The sequence below is a fragment of the Kogia breviceps genome, chromosome 2 (assembly GCF_026419965.1).
Source record: "Kogia breviceps isolate mKogBre1 chromosome 2, mKogBre1 haplotype 1, whole genome shotgun sequence".
NCBI lineage: Eukaryota > Metazoa > Chordata > Mammalia > Artiodactyla > Physeteridae > Kogia > Kogia breviceps.
In genome coordinates, this window is record NC_081311.1 from 16,795,991 (window position 1) to 16,812,484 (window position 16,494).

At 45.5% G+C, this 16,494-nt stretch overlaps 1 protein-coding gene across 1 annotated transcript in view; it reads right to left on the reverse strand.

Moving 5' to 3' along the window:
• The window catches only part of HABP2 (hyaluronan binding protein 2), a 37,140-nt gene that overhangs the window by 6,906 nt on the left and 13,740 nt on the right, over positions 1–16,494 (reverse strand). Inside the window, exons 3-8 of the mRNA XM_059054846.2 lie at positions 6,355–6,465; positions 4,794–4,901; positions 3,444–3,560; positions 2,570–2,689; positions 1,902–2,073; positions 614–711 (exon numbers count right to left, since the gene is read on the reverse strand). Coding sequence (XP_058910829.1) covers positions 614–711; positions 1,902–2,073; positions 2,570–2,689; positions 3,444–3,560; positions 4,794–4,901; positions 6,355–6,465 — 726 coding nt within the window. The remainder of the gene's footprint in view (positions 1–613; positions 712–1,901; positions 2,074–2,569; positions 2,690–3,443; positions 3,561–4,793; positions 4,902–6,354; positions 6,466–16,494) is intronic.

A 16,494-nucleotide genomic window follows, 5' to 3' on the forward strand; every position in this document is an offset into this window, starting at 1 on the left:
GGGAGAGATAATATTTCACTTGGTAAATCTTGGAGGACTTCCTGGAGGAGTGGTCACTTGGGTTGACTCTCAAAGAATGGTTGGATATGAACAAGAGCGGGTATGGGACAGCGTATTACAGACAGAGGTGACCATAAGAGCAAAGGCACAGAAATGAAACTGTCCAGGGAAGTAATTCCATTGAGCAGAGGGAGGGTGCATTGCTTCAGACGTGGGTAGAGAGGTGGGCTGAGGCAGCGTGGCAGGAAGACTGTGAGGCTGGAATTCAGTCCATGCTGTATCCTGAGAGGCTGTGGAGACCCAGCCACTGTTTGATCACCACAGTGCACTGAAGGCCTGGCATAGCGCCTGGCATCCAGCAAGCAATCGATCAATATTGGCTGAGTGCACTGACTGGGAGTCAGGAAGCCTGAGTTTGCAAAGGTATCCAGGTCCGCTCGACCTCCCGAGAGGGGAGCAGAGGACTGGGCAGTTGGGTTGCCACTGGGATGGCAAATGGTAAAGCAGGTGTTGTGCGAGGACAGGGGTAGGACAGAGAGGGAGTTCCAGGAACATCTGTCTATGGCTCTGCAACCTCCCCACTACCCGGGCCTCCAGACGGACACAGACTTACCTAGGGCTGAGCAGGCGGGGACATCACAGTACTCCCATTTCACCTTTGCCTTGTTTACTTTAAAGAAACACCAGGGCTTTTTGTCTCCATCTGGGTTCCTAACAGAAAAAAGACAAACTAAGCCGGAGTCAAGGCTTGGTAAACCCGCTGGACCTCATGAAAAGTCCTCTGAGTAAGAGAGCACCGAGCTCTTGCATCCCCCTGGGACCACATTCCATTCCATTCCTCCAACAGGTTAGCAGACCTTGACATATAAGGGTGGTTATAGTTTTGGGGCCAAATCTTAACTTCCAGAGGAGAATCTCAATAACCAGGAAGTAGTTCACGAGCTTTTTGCCAGATCCACGGGACATATTACATTGTTTGTAGGAAAATAAATGAGATCCTTCTTTGTCAGGAAAGTGAAATAACTACAGAAACATGGTGAGAGTAGGGCTCATCTGCCCAAACCTTCAAATTCTGTGCATGGGAATTCTCTGAAAGAGGCTGCTGGGGGTCACCCTGAAGACAGTCCCATGGAGGGAACAGCTCAAGGTAAGTGAAAGTAGAAGGAAACTTGTGTCTTGTGCTAGGGAAATCCTCTGGCTTAATGGAACCAGTTTAAAGCCATACAAAAAAATCTCTGTTTCTATATGCAGACCATGCACGTCCTTGGCCTTGGTTAGACAATGAGCTGTGGGAGGAAGCCAACAGAATGGTCTGGAAGACAGGCAAGAAGGTAACTAGTCATCACCAGGGATAGAAATGGCGTTATTCTTATTTGGGAAAACCTGCACATCCTTGTGTCAGAGCCCATAATGCTAACCAGACACTCCATTTTCTCCTTTGAAGTTCCATTTATCCCTTGAAGTTATGTGGGACTATAGGACTATTTCTGGCCAATGAAATATGTGTGCTAAGGTGATGTGTCACTTCTCGGCTGAGGTAGTAAAAATCTCATGCTGTGTGTTCCAGTCTCTCCTTGCCCTTCCTGTGTATTTGAGTAGCTCAGTGAAGCTAAGAATACCCCCTCCCTCCACACCCAACCTACATGACGCATGTAGCATTAATGAGAAATAGACATTGATGTATTCAAGCCACTGGGATTTGGGGGTTGTTCATTACAGCAGCATAACCTAACCTATCCTGAGTTGGAAAATCTTCCTAGAAAGAAAGCTGATGAGTTTCAGTGTGCCGTTCCAAAATTTCGAAGCTGGCCCAGGAAAACTAGGAGCAGGGGGAAGGGACAAACACATCCTCACGTTGACAAGTGGCCAAGATGGAGCATAGGGAGGGTGGTAAGCTTCACCTGCAGAAGTTGTGCTCTCCAATCCCATGGTCCTCAGCATCCTCCATAAACATGTTGTAATTCTCCTTCAAGAGGAGGTGGGAGTTCCAGTAAAGGCATGAGTGCTGGTTGACTGTCTTACTCACTTTCCCTCGGTAAGAGTAGCCATCACCAACATAGCAGTCATCAGAACCTTGGAGAGAGCAGTTGGGAAAGTGAGAACTGAGACCAACTGGTGTGCCATGCCTGGAAAGGACTCGGCAGGTTTATCAGGTGGTGAGAGGATTGGGCCTGAATATTGATCACCCTGAGGTTTCACTACGAGTTCCCAGAAATAAGGTGGCTTGAATGCTCCACATTCAACCCAGCTTAAAAACATGGAATGTCATGGGGGTGGGGGTGAGAGCTGAGTTCTTTAATTTTGGCTCAAACAAGAACCAGTGGTAGGTAGGTTGAGGCCCAAGGATACCCAGGAGTGTTTGACTTGCCTGCACTATATCCCAGTTTATTACTTCCTCTACATGGAGCCAGACATACCCTACACCCTTAGGTTGGAAGGCTGAGGCAATAGCAGAGCTTGGGAATTGACTTGAACCCTGTTCTGGCAACAAAATGCAAACAGATAAAGGATTCCAGAGGCCTCACACGTGTCCCTGAGTTTCTGATGAAGTGGTGGTATAGACCCATACCTATTTCACAGAGTTTCCCCTTGAACTGGTCAGGACAGGTACAGGTGAACTTGGATCTCCGCCTATGCCGGGAGCAGGTGCCGCCATTTTGGCAGGGATTTGGCCTGCATGCAGGAACCACTGTGAACACAGGAAGTGGGTCCAGGAAGGCTCTTTAGAAGGAGTTGCAGCTACATCTGAGCTGATGAGGAGATATTGGTGGCACTTTTCTGGTGTCCATCCTTTCACAAAAATGGGTCACCAAAGGGGAAAGAGAGACCCACTGACATGCAAGAAAACATACACACAAACCTTAAGAACATAAGCGAACATGGGTGAAGCAATATGATGGAGGCCAGCAAAAAAGATTATTTAAGTAGATGGGTCGCTCAGTAAGGAAAAACAAGATGCATAGACTAAGCAGGAATTTGGGGGCCAGTCTGAGCTAGGTCGAAACTTAGCTCTGCCTCTTGACAGCTGTGTGACCATAAGCAAGTTAGCTAACCTCTCTGAACTTCAATTTCTTCATCTGTAAAACTGTTTCTTGTAGTGTTTTGGGGACAATGTGAGACAGAAGGTAAATCTCCCGGGACAATGCCTGACTCATAGCAGTGAATAAATATACATGGCCCATTCTAGGAAAAGACCGGGGCTTACTTCCTAGATGAAATGAGTTTCAAGACGATTTTTTTGTTGTTGGGAAGAGACACAGACAAGTCAGTTCTCACTGGACTTTCCAGGGATAATGAATCTTAAAAAGTCCTAGTTAAAAGGGTCATCTTGGATGCCACCAAAACATTGGATGTATCTGGACTTCCACACAGGAGGATGTTGACATCCCAGGCACAAGCCACGGTAGAGAGAGCTTAGCATGGAAGAGGCCTCCAGCACTTACCTCTGGAGCAGTCTGCACCCCTGTAAGGGTGCTTACAGGCACAGCGGTAGTAAGGAGATCTCTGAGTAATGAGACAGTCTCCTCGGCCACATGGCTTGTTCTTGCATTTGTTTTGCACTGTAGGAGATCAATAGAGAAGTAGGGACAAAGTACAGGACATTATTTGGGGCACGTTTTACTTTGAGAGGTACCTGTACAGTACAGTGTTTGGGAGGGGAGTGCGGGGGCGTGGGGAGAGGTGGTGTTGGTGACTGATAGAGCGCGTGCCCCCTGTCCATGGTTCTGAAACATCATGCTCCCCTCCTAGACAAGGTTTCTCTCTTATCCTTGGGTCATGGATGATTGCTTCCCAGTTCCTTATGAGTTTCTAGGGCTCATAGTCTTTATTATGCTATTTTTATAAACACCTTGATAATTTTTACACCTTCAAAAAAGTAGAGCTGCAATTTGAGTTTCTCCATTGTATAGCTGATTTTATATTCCATTTACAATTTTGTCATTCTTCCAAGAAGTTGAGGGATAAACCCAGTAACTATGTTTGTGCCTGATATCCCAAGCCATCCTGAAAAATTTTTTGAAAGACTTTGTAGGATTGAAAATGGTAGGAATAACTGAAGAGGGCACAGCGAAAACAAGTCAACCATAAAACCTTCACTTCCTCCCCCACCCCACTTAGATGGTTGCCAGATGCGACAGGATCCAGGTTCTCTCTAGGGGTGCAATTAGCCCGTAAGAATTCTGTTCCCGATACCTTATCACATAGCCTCATGTTATGCCCACAAGAGGTCACTAAAAGTGGACACACCTTTTATCAGAGTGTCTACCAGTGAGGGTGGCAGGAAGAGAGAGCATGGGGCTGGGAGTCAGGCACCAGGTCTCTAATTTTTGCTCTCCTCTTAATTAGCTGTGTGACCACGAGCAAGTCCCCTGTACACTCTGGGCTCCCTTTCTCTAACAGGGTTGAGCCTTATGTGCCCTGAGAGCCTTCCTGCTCTTGTATATGAGAACCACATTTCTCTGTGGAAGTTGGTCTAAACATTCTAAACAACAACAACAACAAGTCCTGAGCTTAGAACACATCTTGGTCAGAACCCAGCTATGATCTCCTCTTACCCTCAATGTTCTCATCTGTGGAATGGACATACTAGTCCTATCTAACATGTAAGGGTGAGGACTCAGTGAGATGCTACCTGTGACCATGCAGAGGAATCTATTATGCGCAATGTAATATGTGCGGTGGTCAGCCTTTTCACGGGATTACTGAGCCCTTCTTTACCCCCTAGAATTGGAGGAGAAACTGCCTCTTGTTCAACATGGAGGTAAGATCAGATCCGGTGAAGGTCCACTCACCATTCTGACACCTGTTTCCAGAGAAAGGGGCTGGACAGCTGCAGGTGAATGTGGCCCCGCTGATGAGGCAGTCCCCACCATGCGCACAGGGGTTGGACAGACATGGATCTAAAACACACGGGCGGAAGTCAAGGTTGCAATGAACAGCAGGCAGGAAGCCCCCTGTCTGCTCCTTGAATTTCCATCTCCTGCCCCAAGTGAGAGAGGAACTTCCTAGCCAGTGAGTGGGGAAAGGGGGAAACATGCATTGACCTTCAAGAGCCAGGAACACTGCCATCACAAGACCAGAGGGAGGGATTCAGGTTAGTAAGAGGAGAGGCAAGAAGGAATCGTGACTGTCTCCCTCAGCCTGGCTTTGGATGGGGCCTTTCTCGCTGAGTAACTCCTCTTTTCCGTCATCAGTATCTCTCTCCTCCCAGTCTCGCTGGGAGTGCCACGGGGTCTGTCTCTGATGCCGAAGGCATTTCACAAGCCTGAAGACCTCCCCTACTTCCAGTGCCCAGGGGTGGAGGTCAGGAGTGGGGAACGAAATCCCACCCCTAATGAAACACAAGCTTTCTGAACATCAGGAAAGAAGACCAAAGGCAAGAGGGGGACAGAAGAATTGACGGCAAGGAGGAAATGACCCAGTGGCCTTCATCTTTCTTCAACTACTTGTTCAGTTAGATTTTGTCATATTTCATCTGTGCCTTTGGCTTTTCATGGTTGTCTGAATGGATCTTCCCTTGGGGAATTCTTTATCCTTCTGTTCACACACATTGTTCTTTGGTTCAGGAACTAGGATCCCTGGGCCTCTGGCTCTTGTTTTGATGGTCCCTTCTGATGTTCCCCTGATGCCCCGTATCTTGGCCCTGCCTTCCAGGCCACTTCGCAGTTACACAGCTTTTATTCCAGCTGTTAAGTGCTTGCCATTACTTCTACTGATTTAGTCACATGGCTTTGCTTAGGCCCAGCTTCTCATTTTCTTTTCTGTCTCAAGAAGCCACAAAAACAAAACCAAAAGTGGCCAAAGCACACGTGTGAGCTCACGTGCACACACACACACACACACACACACAGCAAGTGTGCAAATCTTCCGAAGAGTGAAAAGAGAAAAAAATAAAAATAAAAACACAGCACAGCACAGCACAATGCCAAATTTGTGAATGCTACAGTTTGATGTCTAATGCCAAGACAGACTCTTCTGCATAATTAGGACTACCCTGCATGAAAGCTCTGGGGATGATTTTGAACATGACTCTAACCCACAGTGTCGGGAGAGCTGGATGGTGATGCCCTAACTTGCTGCGTGACCTTGGCTAAGTCAGCTCCTCTCTTGGCCTCACTTGCTTCACCTGTCATTTGAAAGTGGGAGAGATGGTCTCTAAGAACCTCCCCAGTATTCATAGTATGTAATTCTAACTGAAAAAAAGCCAGTCTAAATAATATTTTAATACCTATTATATGATGCTGGTCAGAAAGGAAGAGAAGAGAGAGCCCTTGCATGGGGTCACACATAAACTCCCCTCCAGGTGTGCTGCTCTCCTCCCAGGAGGGCCCCCCAAACAGCTTTGGTACCTACCGTCCTCTGCATAGTACCAGTCAGGGTTCTCGGGATGGACGAGAGCACTGCTGGCGTTCTCCTCCTGGTCATAAGACTCTTGGCTGTACTCATAGTGGTCGAGAGTCCAATCTACAGATGTGGGAACAGGACAGAAGAAACCCTAATCATCAGACCTAAAGAAGTCACCATTTTATTTCACTGAAAACCCCCTTTCCCAAAGATTTCTAGGTCCTGAAGGAGGGTTCACGTGTCTTTCCAGCTCCTGACACTGACGGGGCAGATAGAAGGGGTCAGGCACCGTGAGTTTCCATTTGAGGGGGCTGTTATGACCCAGTGAGCCAGCACTGGCATTTGGCAAGGTCAAGAGCGCGTGACTGGAAATGGGGAGAAGACAACAAGTTCTGGCTTTTCACTAACCGTGACCTTGGACAAGCCAGTTGTATTCTCCATGCCTCAGTTTTCTCACCTGTAAATAGCAGGAAGATGACTGGGGCGCAGGAAGTCTCCAAGGTCCTGTATGAGATCTGCCCAGGGTCAGATCCAGTGGCACTTGAGTGCCCTGTTGGGTGGTTCTGTGAATGAAATTTCTCAGTGGGACTTTATCAGTCACCTTGGCTGAATAAAGTCCAAGAAACTTGTCACTTTTCTTTCAGCTTCAGCATCAAACTACTCCCGAATTATTTATATAGAATCATCGTAACTGTTAATATTTACTGAGTCTTTACTATGTACCAGGCTCTGGACTAAGCATTTTACATGAACCACCCCATTCCATTCTCATAAAAATCTAGATGTATTATTATCTCTACTTTAAGCTTAGAAACCTGAGGCTAAAAGAGGTTAAGTAACTTGTCCAAGGTCACATAGCTAATGAATGACAGCCTATGAACTAAGGCAGTTTATCTCCATATCTCCCTTAAATGGCACTCTCTCAACTGCTTCAGCAGGCCTCTCATACTGCCTCAGATAGTTCACAGTTACCCTTGGGAAAGGGGTCCTATCATTCCCATTGCACATCCAGCCTGCTATTTAGGAATTGTCCAAGGACAGCCTTGAGAAGTTTCACGGATCTTGCCTACTGAAAGAAAAGGCAGTATATGGCATTGCCCAGGGCCGTAAACCTTACACTAGACCAGTCCATTAGGAAGAGCAGGTGTGTGTAAGCCTGGGCTCAAGTTCTTTGTTGTCCGGGGCCTTGGAAGATGCTGATAGCTCTGTGGCTGATGGAGAGGAGTTTGGGATTTGAAGAAAGTTGGGTTGACTTTGCTCTCTCCAGCTGGCAGGAGTATGGCAAGTCAGCAAGTCGAAGCTGTAAGGAAACTGTCCAGAGATGCATATGATAATGAGGCGGGAGCAAATGCAGATGGCCGACTTGAAAAGGCACTCCCACGGAGCCAGCGATGGCCCGGAGGACAGCACTTTACCTAAGCACGATTATCAACCACATTATCTTATTCGTCTCTCAGTTATTCCCTTAGAGTCTTTATCTCTTTGGCTTTTGAAAAATCGCCTTTTGCACAATGGCTGTTTTATATTTCCCATTAAAATGGAACTATCTTTTTATTTCCTTTTTGAATACGCCAACTCTGGTTCCTTGCCAAAGTTTCACCTCATTTATCACAGTGTCAAGTCAAGACTCCCTTTGCTTCCTCATTATTTCTCCCGAGCTGCTTTTCCCCACTATGAAAATGCTCTCAGAGGAGGCCACCTTTCCAGGCATGAGGATCTAGGTTGAAGATAAGGCCATTGTCCTCCTGGAGCAAATAAGGTTTCTTTCCCTCTAGCATGATAAAGCAGAGAAAGGGTGAGAAAGTAAGGGGGAAAAAAATGTTTTTCTGAGTTTGATATGAAAGATTTCAAACTGACATTTGGAAGAGACAATGAGTTTGGTAATGAGATGATTGCCCCATTTCTTTCTTTCTCTTTTCTTTGGAGAATTGTTTTTTTGTTTTTCCAACAGGTTTTTATAGATAAGCGCCTTCGAATTGCTCCTGTAATTTCTCCCATCACTCCCACAAGTCGAGGGTCAGACTGGATAAGCTTGGTGAGACCATTAAGAATCTTTTCTTTTGCAGATATTTGGAAATGAGGGAAGGTTTTTCATAAAGATGGAATGGTATGATTTTTCCAGGTGACAGAGGATGGATGAAATGTCTGTTGGAGGGTTTTGATTTGAATCCAGCCCTATTTACAAGGTCTGTTCACCTCTCAGTGAAGCTAAGGAGGAAATAAAACACATAGACTTTGAGTTACATTCCTGCTAAGTGAGGCATTAAGTCCCTGCTATTCTCCAGGGTCCAGGGCCCTTGGATGAGGTAGGATAGAAGCAGCAGAGGCTCAGTGGCCCCAGATTGCCAGAAGCCATCCAGTTGGAAGACTGTGCAAAGGGAAGGCACCAAGATCCTTGACATTTGGGGTGGGTTGCAACATGTTTTGAAAATGCTTTTTAGAAGTCACCTGGGAGGGTTTCTCTTCCTCCAAGCTTAAAGCTTATTTTGTCTTTTCTATTCTATTGGTACTTCATCCCATTGCCTAGGTAAGAAACATGTATTGTGCACCTACAGTGGGACAAGTATTATGCCAGGTTCAGGAAGGCTTTGGAAACAATGGAGAATTATACAAAAAAGAGTGGGATGCGGCCTCCAGTCAAAGGAGCCTCGAATCCCTGGTGGATGGGGGAAGAAAGCCAGCCAAGGAAGGAGATGAAAGGGTAGTGAAGAGGCAGGGGAGCTGGATGTGGCCAAGTCTAGCTGATAGCCTCAAGTTCCACATTGGCACTCTGGTGTGGTATGAGCCAATCTGATGAAATAAAAGGGACCTGATTCTTCACCTCTCCCCGTGGCCATGCTTATTGCAATGTGCCTTTGCACCTTCTCTCACCAAAAGATGGAGTCACAAATCAATAAAATTAGAAATGAAAAAGGAGAAGTTACAGCAGACACAGCAGAAATACAAAGCATCCTAAGAGACTACTACAAGCAGCTCTATGCCAATAAAATGGACAACCTGGGAGAAATGGACAAATTCTTAGAAAAGTATATACCCTTCCAAGACTGAGCCAGGAAGAAATAGAAAATACAAATAGCCCAACCAATTGCAAGTAATGGAATTGAAACTGTGATTTAAAATCTTCCAACAAACAAAAGCCCAGGTCCAGATGGCTTCACAGGCGAATTCTACCAAACATTTAGAGAAGAGCTAACACCCGTCCTTCTCAAACTTTTCCCAAAAATTGCAGAGGAAGGAACACTCCCAAATTCATTCTATGAGGTCACCATCAGCCTGATACCAAAACCAGACAAAGATATTACAAAAAAAGAAAGTTACAGACCAATATCACTGATGAATATAGATGCAAAAATCCTCAACAAAATACTAGCAAACAGAATCCAACAACACATTAAAAGGATCATACACCATGATCAAGTGGGATTTATCCCAGGGATGCAAGGATTCTTCAATATATGCAAATCAATCAATGTGATACACCATATTAACAAACTGAAGAATAAAAACCATATGATCATCTCAATAGATCCAGGAAAAACTTTTGACAAAATTCAACACCCATTTATGATAAAAACTCTCCAGAAAATGGGCATAGAGGGAACCTACATCAACATAATAAAGCCCATATATGACAAACCCACAGCCAACATTATTCTCAATGGGGAAAAACTGAAAGCATTTCCTCTAAGATCAGGAACAAGACAAGGATGTCCACTCTCACCACTATTATTCAACATAGTTTTGGAAGTTCTAGCCACGGCAGTCAGAGAAGAAAAAGAAATAAAAGGAATACAAATTGGAAAAGAAGAAGTAAAACTGTCACTGTTTGCAGATGACATGATACTATACATAGAGAATCCTAAAGATGCTACTGGAAAACTACTAGAGCTAATCAATGAATTTGGTAAAGCTGCAGGATACAAAATTAATGCACAGAAATCTCTTGCATTCCGATACACTAATGATGAAAAATCTGAAAGAGAAATTAAGGAAACACTCCCATTTACCATTGCAACAAAAAGAATAAAATACCTAGGAATAAACCTACCTAGGGAGGCAAAAGACCTGTATGCAGAAAACTATAAGACACTGATGAAAGAAATTAAAGATGATACCAACAGATGGAGAGATATACCATGTTCTTGGATTGGAAGAATCAATATTGTGAAAATGACTATACTACCCAAAGCAATCTACAGATTCAATGCAATCCCTATCAAACTATCAATTGCATTTTTCACAGAACTAGAACAAAAAAATCTTAAAATTTGTATGGAGACACAAAAGACCCCAAATAGCCAAAGCAATCTTGAGGGAAAAACATGGAGCTGGAGGAGTCAGACTTCCTGACTTCAGACTATACTACTAAGCTACAATAATCAAGACAATATGGTACTGGCACAAAAACAGAAATATGGATCAACTGAACAGGATAGAAAGCCCAGAGATAAACCCACACACCTATGGTCAACTAATCTATGACAAAGGAGGCAAGGATATACAATGGAGAAAAGACAGTCTCTTCAATAAGTGGTGCTGGGAAAACTGGACAGCTACTTGTAAAAGAATGAAATTAGAACACTCCCTAACACCATGTACAAAAATAAACTCAAAATGGATTCAAGACCTAAATGTAAGACCAGACACTATAAAACTTTTACAGGAAAACATAGGAAGAACACTCTTTGACATAAATCACAGCAAGAATTTTTTTGATCCACCTCCTAGAGTCATGGAAATAAAACCAAAAATAAACAAATAGGACCTAATGAAACGTAAAAGCTTTTGCAAAGCAAAGGAAACTACAGACAAGATGAAAAGACAACCCTCAGAATGGGAGAAAATATTTGTAAAAGAATCAACAGACAAAGGCTTAATCTCCAAAATATATAAATAGCTCATGCAGCTCAATATTATAAAAACAAACAACCCAATCCAAAAATGGGCAGAAGACCTAAATAGACATTTCTCCAAAGAAGATATACAGATTGCCAACAAACACATGAAAGAATGCTCAACAGCACTAATCATTAGAGAAATGCAAATCAAAACTACAATGAGGTATCACCTCACACCAGTCAGAATGGCCATCATCAAAAAATCTACAAACAGTAAATGCTGGAGAGGGTGTGGAGAAAAGGGAACCCTCTTGCACTGTTGGTGGGAATGTAAATTGATACAGCCACTATGGAGAACAGTGTGGAGGTTCCTTAAAAAACTAAAAATAGAATTACCATATGATCCATCAATCCCACTACTGGGCATATAATATACCCAGAGAAAACCATAATTCAGAAAGACACATGCACCCCAGTGTTCACTGCAGCACTATTTACAATAGCCAGGTCATGGAAGCAACATAAATGCCCATCATCAGACGAATGGATAAAGAACAGGTGGTACATATATACAATCGAATATTACTCGGCCATAAAAAGGAACGAAATTGGGTCATTTGTAGAGATGTGGATGGATCTAGAGACTGTCATACAGAGTGAAGTGAGTCAGAAAGAGAAAAACAAATATCGTATATTAACGCGTTTATATGGAACGTAGAAAAATGGTACAGATGAACCGGTTTGCAGGGCAGAAATAGAGACACAGTTGTAGAAAACAAACATATGGCCACCAAGGGGGAAAGTGGCGGTGGCGGGGGGTGGTGGTGGGATATATTGGGAGATTGGGATTGACATGTATACACTGATGTGTATAAAATAGATAACTAATAAGAACCTGCTGTATAAAAAAATAAATAAAATAGAATTCAAAGAAAGACAAAGATGGAGTCAGTTTCTCCATCCCTTGGGTCTGGGCTGGCCTTGGGACTTGCTTTGCCAATAGCTTCTAGTGGAAGCATTGTGTGCCAGCTTCAAGCTTCTCTTCCTCTCTCTCATGGACCCCTGTGACTGCCGTGTGAACGAGTTTAGGCTCTTCTAAGTAGGATAATGGAACACGTGAGGCAGCCCTAGGCCCCAGCCAAGGTCTCAAACATGTAAGAAAGCCCAGCTAACCTCCCAGCTGACTACAGATACATGAGGAAGCCCAGTCAAGATCAGCTGATCCTGCCAACCAACACAGTTTGAACTGTACACATGGGTCCACTTATATGTGGATTTTTTTTTCAGTAGATACATACGTACATGCACTGTAAATGTATTTTCTCTTCCTTATGGTTTTCTTACTAACATTTTCTTTTCTCTGGCTTACTTGTAAGAATACAGTATATAATGCATATAACATACAAAATTGTGTTAATCGACTGTTTATGTTACAGCAAGGCTTCCAGCCAAGAGTAGACTCTTAGTAGTTAAGCTTGGGGGGAGTCAAAATGGATTTTTGACTACATGAGGAGGTCAGGACCACCAACCCTTGAATTGTTCAAGAGTCAACCATATCATGTAGTAATAACAAATGAACACACTTGGCTTAATATTCAGTGCTGCTGGGATACGAATTTTAGATAATAGAATTCCTCAGTGGCCCAGGTGGTTTCAGAATTTTAGGTTTCACGGCTGGATCTCAGAGGGCACGTCTCTTGAGTTTTGTATTTAACTTGGTCTATCTGATTTCTTTCCTTCAACCAGACAGTTGGTTTCTTAAGAGAAAGGGCCATGTCCATTCCTCTTTCTACCCCACAGTGCCCAGCACAGAGCCCTATATGCTGTTAATATAGCTCAAGCTTTCCCTCTATGGCCAAGCCTCCCTTCCTTCTGACTGGCTGGCACACAGTGGGCACATAGCTCTGCCAGTGAAGATGGTATCTGCCTGGTGCAGAGTAAACAGGGAATTCAGGAAAAAAACTATTTGAGATTTGGGTCATAGATATTTGGTGAAGAAAATGCCTGATGAGCTCAATAGGAGTATAGAAATTTGTCCAAGGGCTTTCCTGGGGAGACAGGGACTGCAGGCAGCCTGACATGAAGTTTGGGTCCATTGGTAGATTTTTAAAAAAGCTTTCCAGGTTCCAATACAGATTATTTGAGGTTTTCTCTAGGCTATAGAGAAGGAGAAAGATTTGCGGGAAGAACGGGGAAGCTGTCAGAAGCATTTCATATCAGGTATAAAAAGAAACCCTTGTGGATTTGTCTAATTATAAGAGTCTGTTTTTAGAATTTATCAGGAAGAATGGTAAAGAGTATCCTGAGTTAACTCAAATATTCCAAATAATAGGTTATTATGTACTGAGTATTTTCTATGTACTGGTGACTATACAAAATAAACGTGGTTTCACACAACCTTATTTAACTTTAAAAAAACCTCTATAGCATAGGTATTATTATTCCCATTTTACAGAAAAGGAAAAACCAAGACAGAAAAGAGATGGTATCAGAACCCAGGTCTACCTAAGTCCGAGTCTGGTTTTTTTTTTTTTTTTTTTCGTGGTACGCGGGCCTCTCACTGTTGTGGAGCACAGACCCCGGACGCGCAGGCTCAGCGGCCATGGCCCACGGGCCCAGCCGCTCCGCGGCATGTGGGATCCTCCCGGACCGGGGCACGAACCCGTATCCCCTGCATCGGCAGGCAGATTCTCAAACCGCTGCGCCACCAGGGAAGCCCTGGTTTGCTATTTTATGAGCCCTGGAGCCTCTTGTGGGTTTGTGTTTCTGGAAACTCCATGGGTTTTGGCTTCCAGGAAGTAACACCATTGGGAAATCTCTTTTGTCACATCCTCCAGGTCCCTCAACCAGAATTATCGTGGTCCATACATGGGGTCTCTCGGAAAAACTCAAGAGTTCCGGGGATGGGGTTTTGCAGCTGCTTGGGTTAAAGAGCTTGCCAGATGTGTGGAACAGAATAAAAATCCCTGGAATGCCGTCCCTGTTGGCACCATCCATCACTGTGGCACAGACGGTTCCTCCGAGGGCCTCCCCCAAACCCCAACCCTGTCAGCCTGCATTTGATGCTTCCATTCTGGCTGACAGGGCAAGCCCAGCAGAGACCCTTGCTGGCAGGCGTCAGGACAGCTGATGGATGGGCTCAGCCTGTGTTGCTGGGAAGAATCTAGCTGGCTTTGAAGAGGCATTTCTGCAGGCCTGTGGGCTGTCATGTCACCTGCTTTGGGGAGACGGGCAGAGCCTGTGTTGTTTGATGGTCACCTCCTCTGCCACCCGTTGGGCACTGTGGCCCAGCCCCATCTGCTCCAGCCAGGCCTTCACCATGTACTGTCTCCAGCAAGACCAACTACAATAGCAGCTTGCCCGTGGACGTGAGCACAGCGTTTCCCTGGCCATACTGTCGTCAAAGCCGGTGGGGAATCTGACAAATTCCATCAAAGTACAACCCTCAGGTGAAATTAAATCAGACACGAAGAGGGGTGGTTTTAGAACCCAACCTGCTCTTTGCAGAAAGACCCAGCCACTACATCTCACCCTGTTCCACAGCCAGAGGCTGACAGAACACCTCGAGATAGACTCAGGAGCATGCAGGTGGCCTGTTCCAAGGTCCCTTCATCTACTTAACCAAACTATCAGAAGCCCTTGGCAGAGTTCTTAGAAAGCCCAGAATCTCAGTATGTTAAATCCCACACTTTCCACTCCTTACTAAGTTGCTTTTCAGCCTGTGCTTGAATACCACCCGTGATGGAGAACTCACTACCACCCGAGAGCCCAAAAGCCCATTCAGATTTTTTGACAACTATGAAGGTGAGGAAGTTCTTCCTGTTTGCAGATCAAATCTGACCCTATAGTTTCCAATCTATTTGATTAAAGCTGAAGGCCTTACGGACACAAAGAATGTATCCACTCCCTTTTCTGTGATGTCTGTTCAGCAGGGCCACTGCATACATTTTTTCGTGTTGTTCAGTGCACAATCCAGGGTGTCATAAACTCATAGTCATTGTCGATGTCTTTTGCAACTTTCTGGCAGGTGGCAGTAAAGTTTCTTGAGGTAAATACTCCTGTTAACTCCCATGAAGCCCACCTCGTGGACTAGTGGGGGAGGGGTGCTGCTTTTCAAACACTTGAAGAGGGTGAGGTCCCTTGAGTGTTAGATGTCCTGTTTCTGCCTCTGTGCAAGCCCACAGTTCCGAAGCTCTGTCTAGTGGGCACCCAGACCAAAGCAGCCCCCTCAGTGGTGCCTGAGAAGTTCGCGCCGAAGGCTGGGGAGGGGCCAGCTCTTCCCATCTCTTGGCCTTGGACCCTCCTTGGATTCCATGTACGGCTGCTGGTCTGGCCAGCTGGGAGAGCTCCCTGAAATATGATTCTTCCAAGCAATTGAATTATATGTTGTTGAATTCAACACTCTCCTTTGCTTTGGGGAAAGACACACATCCTTTCCCAATCCCCACACCGCGCTCATGAACATTTCTATCCAATTCCACAAACATTCCCTGAGCATGCAGGGCAGGACAAGTTCCAAGCATCGCTTGCCTTGAGCAGGCACGAATCTGTCTGCCCACCCAGGGCTTCGCTGCCAGAGAATATTGACTGTCAAGCTGAATTTGACCCAGTTATCACCTTCTTTGCTCCAAAAAGACCCTTGATCCAACGTTTAGACGTGACTGTGATCTCCATGTGCCTGGCTCTTGTCTTCTGTGGGTGACCAACACAGGTCGCTACCGTTGGGGGATGTGTCCTCTGCCCCAGTGAAATAATCAGCGGAGTTTTCTCCCTTGGGCCTCAAAGCAGCAAAGGGAGACTCAGACCCAGAGACGGAGACCGAGAGATGGACGATGTGGCAGGAAGGAGCAGCTCTGCTCAGCCCAGGCCCGGCTGAGGGCACCAGGCGGAGGAAACGGGACAGGGAGCAGGTGAGAGGTGGCAGGTGTGTCTGTGAGAGAAGAGCCTGTGTGAAAGAACATTGAGGAGACACACTGGGTGGAGGAGCAACCCGGTGGGGGGTGCTGATGAGAGGCCATCAGCAGCGGTGGGCCAGCTGGGGGCTGCCTGCACGGCACCACCCTCTCAGCACAGAGGGGCTGGCTCCCCACCGAAGGGGGTGGAGAGAGTGGGGTAGCACAGGGCTAGCCTTCCTGGAGCCATTGTTCAAGACACTCTCACTTTGCCTTGGCCTTTTGGTCTCATTTCAGACACTAATGGGCTGTGTGATGTGCATGTGTGGACGTGTGTGTGTGTGTGTGTGTGTGTGTGTGTGGACACACAAATACCCAGGAATGTATTTCTCTGGGAAGATCCTGAAAGCGGTCCACGC